Source organism: Aspergillus multicolor, assembly GCF_047715735.1.
Source record: "Aspergillus multicolor strain CBS 133.54 unplaced genomic scaffold BDW74scaffold_2, whole genome shotgun sequence".
Classification (NCBI taxonomy): domain Eukaryota; kingdom Fungi; phylum Ascomycota; class Eurotiomycetes; order Eurotiales; family Aspergillaceae; genus Aspergillus; species Aspergillus multicolor.
In genome coordinates, this window is record NW_027395953.1 from 1,176,832 (window position 1) to 1,189,552 (window position 12,721).

At 51.9% G+C, this 12,721-nt stretch overlaps 3 protein-coding genes across 3 annotated transcripts; 2 read left to right on the top strand and 1 right to left on the bottom strand.

The window, feature by feature from the left end:
- Nucleotides 1-192: 192 nt before the first annotated feature.
- BDW74DRAFT_165275 (peroxidase/cytochrome P450 family protein) lies at nucleotides 193-4,099 on the top strand (the record flags this gene model as incomplete). Its single annotated transcript, XM_073726397.1, has 18 exons — nucleotides 193-306; nucleotides 369-537; nucleotides 618-704; nucleotides 758-844; nucleotides 894-994; nucleotides 1,064-1,165; nucleotides 1,213-1,693; nucleotides 1,746-1,818; nucleotides 1,848-1,882; nucleotides 1,940-1,975; nucleotides 2,033-2,102; nucleotides 2,164-2,395; nucleotides 2,437-2,744; nucleotides 2,813-3,118; nucleotides 3,166-3,328; nucleotides 3,405-3,529; nucleotides 3,595-4,001; nucleotides 4,050-4,099. The coding sequence occupies 18 exons, from the start codon at nucleotides 193-195 to the stop codon at nucleotides 4,097-4,099; spliced, it is 2,946 nt and encodes a 981-aa protein (XP_073588739.1).
- Nucleotides 4,100-4,311: 212 nt separating this feature from the next.
- Nucleotides 4,312-5,824, top strand: BDW74DRAFT_165276 (uncharacterized protein; the record flags this gene model as incomplete). Its single annotated transcript, XM_073726398.1, has 3 exons — nucleotides 4,312-4,817; nucleotides 4,918-5,315; nucleotides 5,352-5,824. 3 exons carry the CDS (start codon nucleotides 4,312-4,314, stop codon nucleotides 5,822-5,824), a joined length of 1,377 nt encoding a protein of 458 aa, XP_073588740.1.
- Nucleotides 5,825-5,938: 114 nt separating this feature from the next.
- chsE (chitin synthase class Va) lies at nucleotides 5,939-12,117 on the bottom strand. The gene is made up of 3 exons (XM_073732883.1): nucleotides 11,732-12,117; nucleotides 11,487-11,675; nucleotides 5,939-11,438 (listed from the first exon to the last, which is right to left on the bottom strand). Exons 1-3 carry the CDS (start codon nucleotides 11,842-11,844, stop codon nucleotides 6,053-6,055), a joined length of 5,688 nt encoding a protein of 1,895 aa, XP_073588741.1. The 5' UTR covers nucleotides 11,845-12,117; the 3' UTR covers nucleotides 5,939-6,052.
- Between the last annotated feature and the right edge of the window lie 604 nt (nucleotides 12,118-12,721).

The following is a 12,721-nucleotide window of genomic DNA, read 5'->3' on the forward strand; positions in this document are numbered from 1 at the left end:
TTATACAATGGAGTGTTTAGCATCTAACCTGGGTGAGTGCCTACATCCAGTTACAATCACTGTCTGCCTACTAACAGCCGGCTCACCAGCACGATGCCATTCATCCAAAATGGCGCCGATACCGAAGATGCGTGCTCCGTCTCGCCCGCCCCAAAATCCAAATAGTCTACGCTCACTTCCCTCCTCAGCTCCATGCAAGCAGACCTCCGCAGTCAAGCGCACCGCATCCCCCCTGATTTCCGGACTCTCCGAGAGATCTCGCAGACGGGGCTGAATGACGGGTTGATTGATGGTAGGAAGTACTTGGTATACTTGTCTCCACCACTACCAGCACAGAATGCGGCAATGCTGACGATTTATATGTAAAGACGAAGAATTTTATCCAAGTCCTTTCGAGTCTACCCAATGGCTCGACCCTACGAACCAAGATCACGGATAAGTTCATCAGAACACTCTGGGATAATCTGCATCATCCGCCACTGAGTTACATTGGCGATGAGTTTCGGTATCGGAGGGCGGATGAGAGTTTTAATGCACGTCCTCGTACTCTGTCCCAATTTTTTAATTTGGGGACTTATGGGCTGACGATGGCTAGAATATCATGTATCCCTATCTAGGGGCATCGGGGAGTCACTACGCACGGACGGTCACTCCGAGACATCCACGCCCGGCGGTTTTACCTGACCTGGGGCTTATTTTTGATAGTATGCCATTGACTTCTTCATATTCTACATCTAAGTACTGATATGGAAGGCAGCACTTCTTGCCCGTCGGGGACCCGCAAAGGAGCATCCGGCTAAGATCTCAAGCATGTTGTTCCATTTTGCTACCATTATCATCCATGGTATCTCCCTTCCCCTTCATGAAAGAAGGACAGAACTAACACGTGAAAGACCTCTTCTGCACGGACGAAAATGACCCAAATCGTGTCAAAAACTCCTCCTACCTCGACCTTGGCCCTTTGTACGGACACAGTCGAGGCGAGCAGACCCAAGTCCGGACCGGACCTTCACGGACGGGCTCTTGAAGCCCGACACCTTCGCCGAAGCGACTCCTTTCGCAGCCACCAGGCGTATGCACGCTCATAATAGCATTTAACAGATTTCACAACTTCGTTGTCACGCAGCTCGCGCGGATCAACGAGGCGGGACGGTTTAATCTCCCAGTTGCAGATGAAGAGAAACTCCAGATTACGTCTGGGCCCTGCAAAAGCGAGACGAGGACCTGTTCCAAACAGGGCATCTGATAACATGTGCTCTGTACGTTTCCATAATTCTTAACGACTACCTTCGCACAATCCTCAATCTCACCGATAATACCGCCAACCCGCGGAGTGACTGGCGGTTTCACCCGCGCAAAGCCCTAAGCGTATTTGACTCTGAGGGCGTGCCTCGCGGCGTGAGGAATCAGGTCTCGGCGGAGTTCAATATGATATATCGTTGGCATGCGACGACCAGCGATGCAGACGAGGAGTGGCTGAATGAAATGTCGAGTCAGATTTTCGGGAGCAAGGTTGATGTGAGTAGGTTATCTGTTGGCCGGTATCTGGGTGGACTACATGAATACATTGAGAAGACGGCGCCAGGGGGACCATCTTCTTGGACGTTTGGAGGCCTGAAGAGGGGGAAGGATGGGATGTTTGCGGATAGGAATATCGTGGATGTTTTGCAGGATGGGTGTGAGAATGTTGCTGGTATGTTTTGCTCCAAGTTTTCTAAAGGGAGCAGGTTGCTGAATGAGTACAGGGGCATTTGGTGCCCGCAATATACCCAAGGTCATGAGAGCCATTGAGATGATGGGTATCCAGAAGGGCAGGGAGTGGGTCTAGCAACATTGAACGAGTTGAGGACATTCTTCAAGCTGAAGCCGCATGAGACATTTGGTTTGCATCCTCATTCTATACTTTACTCAGACTTTGAAAGCTGACAACATGGAATAGCGGACGTCAACTCGAATCCACAAGTCGCCGAAGCATGTACGCATCTAGCCCTAAGCCAATCTAACCCAAGCAATGGAAGCTAACGCACGACAGTGGAAGCCCTCTACGGCCACCCCGACAATATCGAGCTATACGTCGGAATCCAAGCCGAAGAAGCCAAAAAGTCCTTCTCCCCGGCGCCGGCCTATGCCCCGGTTTCACGATCTCCTTCGCAATTCTTTCAGACGCCGTGGCCTAGTACGCAGAGACCGCTTCTACACCGTCGACTACAGCCCCGTGAACTTAACCCGTTTCGGCTTCAACCTTGTAGAGTCAGACTTCGACGTCGCGAACGGCGGCGTCATGTACAAGCTGCTCATGTGCGGGCTCCCTGGGTGGTACACTGCGAACAGCGTGTATGCTCTATACCCCTTCACCACGCCAGCACAGAACAAGAATATATTCGAAAAGCTAGAGGTATTTGGAACTACAGGGTTGGCGAGACTCGAGTATAAAAGGCCCAAATTTACAAAGCCCCTGTGGCGATTACGAGCTGGAAGGGTGTTGTGGAGCTACTGAATGAGTCGAAGGCACTGCAGGTTCCGTGGGGCAAGAATATTTACCATCTCACGCAGCAAGATTACATGCTCAGCGGGGACTCTGCGGCAAATGTGGAGCAGCGCACGTTTATGGCGGAGCGGCTGTATAGGGTTCCCGATGCGCTGGAGCAATTTCGGCGGTTTTACGAGGCTATTACGGCGGATTTGGTGAGGAGGGGCAGTAAGAGGTTGGGGGATAAGTTGTACCAGGTTGATATTGTGCGGGAGTATGCTGCCTCCTTTCTTGAATTTTCTTCTCAAGTCAGGAGATAAGAGTACTGACTAGCTCATACAGTGTTTGCAATCTTGCCCACGCATACTTCTGCGCTAAGTTCTTCGCTATCCCGCTAGAGACTATGATTGTGCAAAGCGGTAACGGCACTCAGTCCGCCGCAGCAGATTCATACACGCCACGCGAGCTTTCTGAGGCCGTCTTTGCTTTATACCGCTATGTCTTCCTGGACCTGGATTCTACCCGATCCATCAAGAACCGCGTAGCCGCCGCGAAAGAAAGTCAGCGGTTGGGCGATATCATGCGAAGGGTTGTTTCGAATACGTCCGATACCGGATGGTCTACCTCGGATTATCTGTTCAGCAGATCGTCGAGGCTCTTTAGTGGCAAGAGCTCGAGCCTTTGATTCTTCTAAGCGGGTATAGACCGCAGCTAATCAAGAGGTTGAAAGAGGGAGGCAAGAGTGTTGAGGATGTCGTGTGGATGATTTTGCCTACGGCGGCGGCGATGGGGGGACGCAGGCCATGGGGGGACGCAGGCCATGGGGGGACGCAGGCCATGGGGGGACGCAGGCCATGGGTGTAAGCTTCCCTTCACCTCCATCGCAATACAAGAATATGAGGTGTGATTCTTGATTTTTATGCTGACCGTGTAGTGGGCGCAAATGCTCGACCTCTACCTCGCAGACCGCTACTCGATGCACTGGTCGGTCATTCAAAAACTCGCACGATCGGAGGATCCAGAAGCCTTTGAGAAGCTGAAGAAATATGCTTTGGAGGGGTAAGCTGATGCGTAGATCTGTCCTTTTCATTATTACCTCGTATTGTGCCAATTGACGTGCGCAGATTCCGCTTCTCTACCCCTGCGAACGGCGTCCTACGCATGTACAACAACCCACATTCGTCAACGACCCTTCTTAAAGACGGGGCGACTACGAAATCTATCTCGAAGGGAGACATTGTCTTTGCTTATTTTGCGTCCGCTGGTAGAGACCCCGAGACGTTCCCGGGTCCTGAGGAAATCAATCTCGATCGGCCGCTGCAGCTGTACATTCATCATGGATGGGGCGCACATGCTTGTCTGGGGAGGGCAATTGCTACAACCGCTGGAGCAGCCCTTCTAAAGGTCCTTGGTAAGTTGGAAGGGTTGAGGAGGGCTGAGGGTATGCAAGGTGAGATGGTGAGCAAGGAGCATGATGGGTTTAGGATGTTTCTGGAGGAAGATGGTGGTGATTGGGGGGTCTTCCCGCGGAGTGAGTTACACTCGTATTCTTTCCCTCCGATCTTACTGTGGCTGACAGAGTGGTACAGCCAAGAAGGTCGTATTCAATGGCTTAGGCGGGCTGGCTGAACAGGAGGAGGTGAGAAAGTAAGTCTGGTACGTTGAGTTAGGGCAAACCTAGCCGGGCTCACCCTCACGCCACTGGAGGTTTCCAATGTATGCAAAAGTTAGTCGTGACATTATGGTTTACGAGCTACATAAGTATATCTTAGTCTGTCGGTTCGTCAGTATCTACTACTGTCAATTCACCCTCATTGTCGAATCTACTACGTACAATAATAATGGCCTCCTACAACCCAAACCCACACCCCAGCCCCCCTCCCAACACGAATCCATCCTCCTTCTTCACAATCCCCCACGACATCCCTTCCAACCCGCTCTTCCTCACAATTGAGGACATTCTTACCGTCCTCCGCCTCCTCCCCCTTCTCCCAAACATCTTCCTCCCGCTCCCCCGCCTCTTCACCAGCACCCCGCTCTCCGAACTCTCACCGACCCCCTCAAACCTTCGCGATGTCATCCTGCACACAATCCTCTTAGCAAGCCAGCTTTCGCTATTAGCAACATTCCCTATCGCAGTGCTCACCCTCTGGGCCGTTCCCGGCATCGCCCACGCAATCTTCTACACCTCCTTCGCGCTGACAACGGGGTGCATCACATGGCTTCTGAATATCCGCCCCCGAACTAGACGGTGTCTCGTCGGACGACCACAGGGCAGAGAAGCCGTTAATGTTTCCGGCGATAAGAGAGGCGAAGTCTGGTTCTTCATCAACGGGATAGCGACCGGGTACGCACGCTTACCTCCCCGTCTCTCACCTTCGCAGCTCCTTCCCTCTTCCGTTCCTGCACAAAATGCTAACAAAGTGCTAACTTGATCGTGCGCGTAGAACCCACTGGCACCAATCCAACCTCACATACCTCTCTACCCTCTTCAACAGACAGATCATCGGCATCCACAATCCAACCAAGGGCCTCCTCCTCGATATCCTGGAATGTATCATCCAGCGGGACCTGAACTACTCCACGCGCGCTATCCGCGTCGGACGAGCCCAGCTGCATTCTGCTCTGTCGTCACCGGATACAACGAAGGTTGTGCTGATTGCACATTCTCAGGGAGGGATTATTGCGGGTGCGATTATCGATTGGCTTTATGGAGAGTTGGGGGATGAGGTTATGGGCAAGCTGGAGGTTTATACGTTTGCGTCTGCTGGGAGGATCCTGCGGAATCCTCTTCGACACCCGTGGATAAAGAGAAGGGAGGATGGTGTGAATAGTACTGCTAATGGTACTAATGATGGTAACTTGAACGGCGATAACAAAGAGAAAAGGGTCCTAGGACACGTGGAGCACTACGCCAACACCTCGGACCTCGTTTCGAATCTCGGCGTGCTACAGTTTACGTCCTCGCTTTCAGCAAGCATGCGCTCGGCCTGTCTAGCGTCATGGTATGTGCCGCAGTGTTATCTGGACATGCACTTTGATCATGGTGACGGGCACGGACACGAGCATAGCCGGCCGTTCAATCAGTTCCATGGGCCGGTGTTCATACATCAGCGCTCGGGGCATTTGCTGAATATGCATTATCTCGATACGATGTTTGCCGAGGGGAGCGGATTTATGGAGACGATGGTTGACTTGGATGTTGATGGGGGCGTCGTGCAGAGGCCGTTGGGCGATTTGTCGAGGTTGTGGAAGTATAAAGACGGAAGGAGCCCCGAGGATTATCAAGGGAATGAGGAGAAAGATGATGGAGTCAACGTTCAGGGGGTTGCAGGTGGATTTGAGGGGGATTAGCCGAAGGGAGGTATTGTTGATGACTTGTATTTTGTCAATGATTGCTCAAAATTGCCATGTACAGTAGCAGTTTTGCCACCAATCTGAACAAAGATAGCTCGCAGCCAAGTGGTACAATATGTAATATAACGAAGTATGCTGAACATCAAAAAGAGGATGAAAACGCCGGCTAAATAATCGCTCGCCAAAGACACTTCTTGGAATAAAATATTAGATGAGGTGACCCTTTTATACACTCATGTCGAACCAAACCAACAACAACGGGGCGGCTAATGTTCGTCTAAAGAAATATGGACGATAAATCACAGTTGGCCAGACAGGACGGCCTCCGTAGCTGCAGTAGGTTAGCATCAGATCATTACACAGGCAACGAGTTCGCGGCTTACCAGAATTGATGTACGGACGCTTCGAGTCCAGGTTCACACCAAACCGCCTCTCCAGCTCCTGCTTGATGTTCTTCTTCGTGACGGTCATGAGATCGGCCGTGCGCAGAATGTCTCGGATTTCAGACAGAATAGCGTCGTCGCTGGGCAGATTGACATCCTCCATCTCCATATCCATGTGCCGGCTCATCATCTCAGACGGCGCGAGCGACAGGCGAGATGTGTACCGAGGCAGGTCAAGCTGGGACATCGGGCGTGCCCCAGGGAAGCCGTACTCTGACTGCGCGGCAGGGTGGTACTTGGTGCCGTAGGAGATGCCGGAAATCTCAGACCGGTCGTCACGCGAGGTTTGGGCCTCCCACAGCTCGGCCTGGTACTCCTCCCACCTCTTCTTCGGAATCGACGCAGGGTCGAACTTGCCTTCATCGGAGATGACAACCTTGCGACCCTTCTCTCCAGTGATGACACGCGTGTTACCCCAGGAGAAATCGTCCATGTGCCAGAATGAGTAGAGCGGCAAAGCAAGGGCATAGACGGGCATGGCGAAGATGTAGATAATCATCCAACCAATCATTTCCCATTTGCGGCGCATAATGAAAATAATCGCTTGCAGACCGTAAATCGCGGCAAGAAGAAGGAACGAAGTCCACGGAATTGAGGACGTATCTTTCGCGATCCAGACAATCAAGTAGACAATGTAGGCGATGGTGACAGGCATGACCACGGTACTGATCAGGTCGATAAAGACGACAAACCTCATACTAAAGCAGCAGAAACCACACAGTTGCTGAAGCGGAATCAGCTCAACCAAGTTGTGCACAGTAGAGTTGATCCAGCGACGACGTTGCGAGAGGAAGACCGCCCAGCTTTCGGGGGCAATGGTGTACGCCTGTGCCCGGAAGTTGTACTTGGTCTTGAACTTGGGGTGATGCTTCAAAAGCAGGGTCGTCAGGTAACGATCCTCTCCGAGGTGCAGCAGGTTCTTCATATGCAGTGTGTCGACACGAATCTCCGAGTACGCTTCCACAATTTCCTTGCTCACGAAGAGCGGCTTTCCACTCTCGGCAGACCGGATACGATACATGGTGAAACAACCAGGCAAACAGGTAATCGAACCGAAAAGACTTTCAAACGCCTTGGTGAGATTGTGTGAGATGTAGTATTCGTACACCTGAATCATCGTCACCGCAGAGGTTTTGGCATTGGTCAGCGATGTCTCTCCACAGACACCAATGATACGGGTATCGTTCAAACAAGACGAAACCATCCGAGTGGCAGCATCCGGCGCAACGACAGTATCAGCATCGACCTGAAGAATAAACTCGTAGAATGTGGGATTGACTCCAATAATGTTCCGGATCTGGTGGTGCATCTCAAGCTCCATGGGGCTCATGGGAAGGTTGTAGTGGACGCGGTTCAGGAATCGCATCAGCACCATCTGCGAATCACGCTTACCACGGTTACCGGGACGTGAGACTTCCGACGGCTTTCCAACCTTGACGACAACAAGGAAGGGAACGATATGACCCTGCACCTCGTACAGACCAGAATAAATCTTACCCATGTTGTGCTGCTTCATACCTTCACCCAAACTCTCGAAGCTGAGCGGCTCCGGATCCACGGACTCGGGCACACCCAGAATATCGAGAACAATCCGAGGAGTTGGGCGATCGTTGCCTTGACCAATAATCATACCGTCACAGATGACAACAAGAAGTTTGCGTTTGTCATCGTACTGCATGCGGGCCATCGAGTCTATAGCACGGCGCAGAGATTCTTCATCTTCCGTGTACGCAGGGACCTGACAGATGATAAACTTGTCAAGATTCTCCGGTAGGTTCTTCTTTCCGAATTGCAGCGCCGCGAAGAACTTGAAGACCACGACGGAACAGATCAAAATCGAAATGGCAAGGATGAAGTATTGCGCAAACTGACATTGCGTCGAGTTTCGAGTGTCGACGTGGCCAACAATGAACAGGTTGTCCAAGCAGAGCATCATATCCGCTTTCATGGAAGGAGAGAGTGGCAGATCCTCCCAGTATTTAGTAATATCTTCGCCGGACTTTTGCTGGAAGAGGTCAACCACCAGAGGATCCATAAAATCAGTGTCAATGCCGGTCATATTATCGCCCTCGCGTCCTTGAATCCGCCGACCTCCAGCGATATAGGTTGTCATATCGTAGATTTTTCCATCAATGCTGGCAATGTTCTGAGACTTGCCAGCCAGGGTATGCAGATACTCCGAACTGTATCCAATCCAGCCTTTGTAGTAGTTCGCCTTAAGGTATTGCATCTGCTCGGCATACCAGTCGGGGCGATAGTCCTTTTCGTGGAAGTACCTGAAGTCATGATACACGGAATTGGCGTCACCGGCACTGGTAGTAGTAACAGATCCAGAGAAGTTGGTCGGCTTGTAGTCGAGCAAGACCTTCGGGTCAATGCTGCCGTCCTTGCCCTTGCACAGCGCCGATACTTGAACCGGGAACAGGGCCGTGGAATCAACACCAGCGTACTTCTTCAGTGATGACTGCGGTACGATTTTCGGATAATGAGCATCCAGAAAGTCTCCAAGATTCAAAACAACACCGCGGATAGAAGTGTACGAGCTGGCGCCATCTTTGCCGTCGTGCGATGACAATTCTGCCGCGGAATAGACGTGTTGTGTAGGACATATGAGCGCGGGAAATCCAACAATGATGAAAATAGCAGCACCACAGCAGAACCAGATCATCAAGTTGATTGCGAACTTTTCACGCCACGCGACCTGAACATCCTTGCGTTTCATCCGACCAATGTAGCGGATTGCGGGAGTTGGGATATACCAAGTGAGCAGCCACACAAGGAACATCCAGCGCTTTCGACTCCCAGAAACGGGCACTTCGTCGACCTCCTCCATCTGCTTCTCGTTTCCTTTTTCAAGCATTTGTTCCCTAGTTTCAAGGTTGTGGAACATATCGCCCGAGTTAAACGCTGAGTAACCCGCGTCGGAGCGTCCATCAAAGTCGCGACTAGCATTAGATCCATTCTTTGATTCATCGCCGTAGATATATGCACCGGGTGAGTGGTCCGAGGGGTTGAGGAGCCGAACCTTGGAATCCGCGTAATTGGCAGATCTGGGATGCAAGAGTCCCTCGCCTCCGTCGTCCTCGGCAGCAAAGGAAGGAATGACACGCTCGCCCACCTTGGCGAGGTCGGCCCAGCATCGTTCGCTGAGGAAGACTCCCGTACTACCTACCCGGGCCTCATTACCGGGCCAGCGCTTTTCATCCAGGACTACTTCAGATTTCTCCTTGTCACTACCAACAACAACATTGCCGACATTGGCGAGACCGAGGAATTCGGCAAATGGCAAGAAAACGCTGAAGTCGGCATTCCGTAGGCGTTGGCTGATTTCAGCGATACCGAGGGTCTGCACTTGGGTTCGCACACATTTGCTGTCAAACTGATTGGCAATGCGTCGGTCGTTCGGCTTCAAGCAAAAGACAAAATATGGGTTCAGGTTGGCAGAGGTCAAGCACTTATTCACAATGTCAAGCGAAGATAAGAACTGCCCTGCCGCGCCTTGCATGCCACCCATCAGCATTCCGCTCTTCCTCTTGGCCGATGAGTTCTTGGCTGAGCTGCCGGTTTGGCTTTCCGTCTCATACGGATCCTCGGCTGGAGTTGCGTCGAAGGTGAGGCGTGAAGCTGGGCTGACCTTGCGCCGAGCCATGCTAGGCATCCGCATAGGCTTGGAGCTTACTTGAGCTTGTATAATTGCAGTTTTCTCTTTGGGATGGGCCACAGTTTGCAGGGCTTCTTGACCAAAGAGCTCTCTCACAAAATCGCTGCGAGAAGACTTCATGAGGTTCATCAAATCACCCGAAATAACCTCTCCGTTCTCCTCCAATAGCCCTGTGGCAGAGTAGTCGACCTCTCCAGCAAAGTGCTTCACAGTGAAGGATGAGCGAGCGTTTTGAGAGACCATCCCGTATCCTGTTCCAGAACCAGAATCGCCAACAGTGATGGCAGGGTTCTTGTTATCAAACCGTCTCCGCACTGCTTCGACGAATTGAACGTCCGTCCTTCCACGCTTGGTCTGGTCGTCTAGAATGCTGAGCAGCCCATTGCCTTGTTTCAGCAGCCCACGAACAGCATCGGTGTTGTCAAAATAGCTCGTCGCGGGCACGGCAACCTCTTCACGTTCCAGCATGTCAGCCTTACGGTCGAAGAATGATCGAAGACAGAAGTTGTACAAGGACTCGATGGCGGCGTTGTTCAGGAGCTGATCAAGAGTAGAGCCAGTTGAACAGGCTTGAGCAAAGCCAGGGAAGTCGATGATCGACACCGTGTTGGCAACACTGTCTTCAGCAGCGCAGATTCTCTGGTTCATGTTCTCAATCACGTACGCAACCAACAAAGAGTACAAGACACGCGAGAGCTCATCTGCACTTCGTCGTGCCCCTTTCGGGTCAAGCATGACAGTAACACGCTCTCGGTGGATAGTTTTGGTCCGGTACCCGAAGCTGGCCTCCAATTCCCCAACGCCTAAGCCGAGGAACGCGGCAATGATAGAGAGCACTTCCTTGTTCTTTACCACCGTAACAGTCTCACCACCTTCGTGGGAGTAGCCACCAGATTCCTCCGCACCGGTCATCGTAGCCTGCCCGCTGCCGAAGTCAAGCTGCCCAATATGGAGGATAGCAGCCAGGATTTGACAAATTTCGGCGATTTCGCTCCGAGGAAACTCCATCTTCCTCAACGCAGTCTTGAAGTGCTGGAATCCGTCCGCATCGTTGATGCCAACCTTCAGCTGGGTCGGGTGGCCCAAGTACCTCCATCGCTTGTGGTCGGCCGACGAGAGCTTACCACCCGCGGTTGTAATGTGGATAGGGCTATCCAAGCCCAAATGTGACTTCTCCGCGGCACTCGTCCCGGCAAGCAGATAGTACAGGACATGGAAGCTCCGTTCGCCGGTTGGAACAGACGCAATTCGGCTACGTTCGAGTCGGTGATCGATGATCTTTCCACCGATCAAGGTGGGGTTGACGGATGAAGATGTATCATATTGCAGCTCCAGGAACAATCCGGCTTTCGATGCCGTCGGAGTTGTCAACGACTTGGTTGTGGTGAGGGTGTCAAAGATAAAAGCGGCATAGGACAGTTTAGAGGACAGGGGAGTGGACGAGTAGGACAGGAAGGAGGAAAGGAGATGTGAGCGAAGTGTCGTTTTACCAGCGCCGCTCTCGCCTCTGAATATAGTTAGTGACCTGAACAGGAGCCACCCAGGGTGTACTTACAGGAAAACAACCGCTTGGTTCTCTCCCCGAGCACCAAGCCGAGTATAGGCTCTCCGGGCGAGATCCTCCGCCTCGCCCATAGCACTACCTTCCTTCCCGCCATCTGGTCCCTTTGATGAGGAGGTGAAATTGTTTAAACTGATGAGTGCGTGTGAGGAAAGCCGCGCGGTGGGAAGGCCGACATGGAATCTGGTAGAGGATCAGGTTAGACGGGCTAAGAGGTTGAGCAATAGGGTGAAACATACCGGCTGGCGAGATGCGCCGTGAGGTGGGTATCGGATTGCAAATGGGCTGGCAACGATGGCAGTGACGACTGCACATGGGACGGGGTATGTCCCGCTGGCGAATTCCCAACCATGGTCCCAAAACCTCAATCCGAGGTCGTGCTGAAGTGTCTTTTATAGCCGTGCTACGGCGGCGGAAGGTCTCCTGGCCGAGGCGGAACGCGCAAGCTCTGGACCTGGACTTTGACGAAGAATGTTTGGGTTAACAACCGATAAAAGCGTACATCTCCTGCAAACGAAGCAGAAACAGCCAGGGCGGGTAGCGCAGAGATCGCTGGCGATTCGAAAATATCAGCCGGTTAAAAGAATTCGAGTGGTTTTCGAAATTGGCGGCGACAGAGGTTGTCCGAGCGGTCGTGAGATGGACGGGAAATCAATGCGGCCGATTGAACGAGGGACGATCGAATGTATCTAGATTAGGATTAGAGAGGCTAAAGCAAAGCCAGGACTTTCAATAATGCAAGCAACGAAAGCGACTGCGATAGCAAAACTGAAGCTGGAGAACGAGTGAGAAAAGACGCCAGACGACAGCAACAGAAACAGAGCCGAACAACAATCGGCGGCTTTCTCTGGGATCAGCTGTGAATGATAAAGGGAATTCAATAGCGGAGAAGCTGTAACATGATGATACAAGCGGTATTTTTCAACTGGGACTTCGATCCGCTGCCGTTGGGATGGGGTCAATTTCACTCGATCATTCTACAAAGTACCATGATCGCAGTTTCTATCTTACTATCTTTCTTTCATATCGGGGTATCTATCCAGCGTTATCGACTCACTTGCACAAAGTTTGTGCGATGTTTGTAGACTATCGATGTCAATAAACAAACCTGCTGTCCCTTTCCTGGGCAGTCCCTGGTTATGCTCCGAGCGGAAGAACCAAAAGACCCTTGGCCAGCCTGCAGCACGTGTACCAAATCGAGTGTTCTGTTCTTAAAATAGGTATAGAAA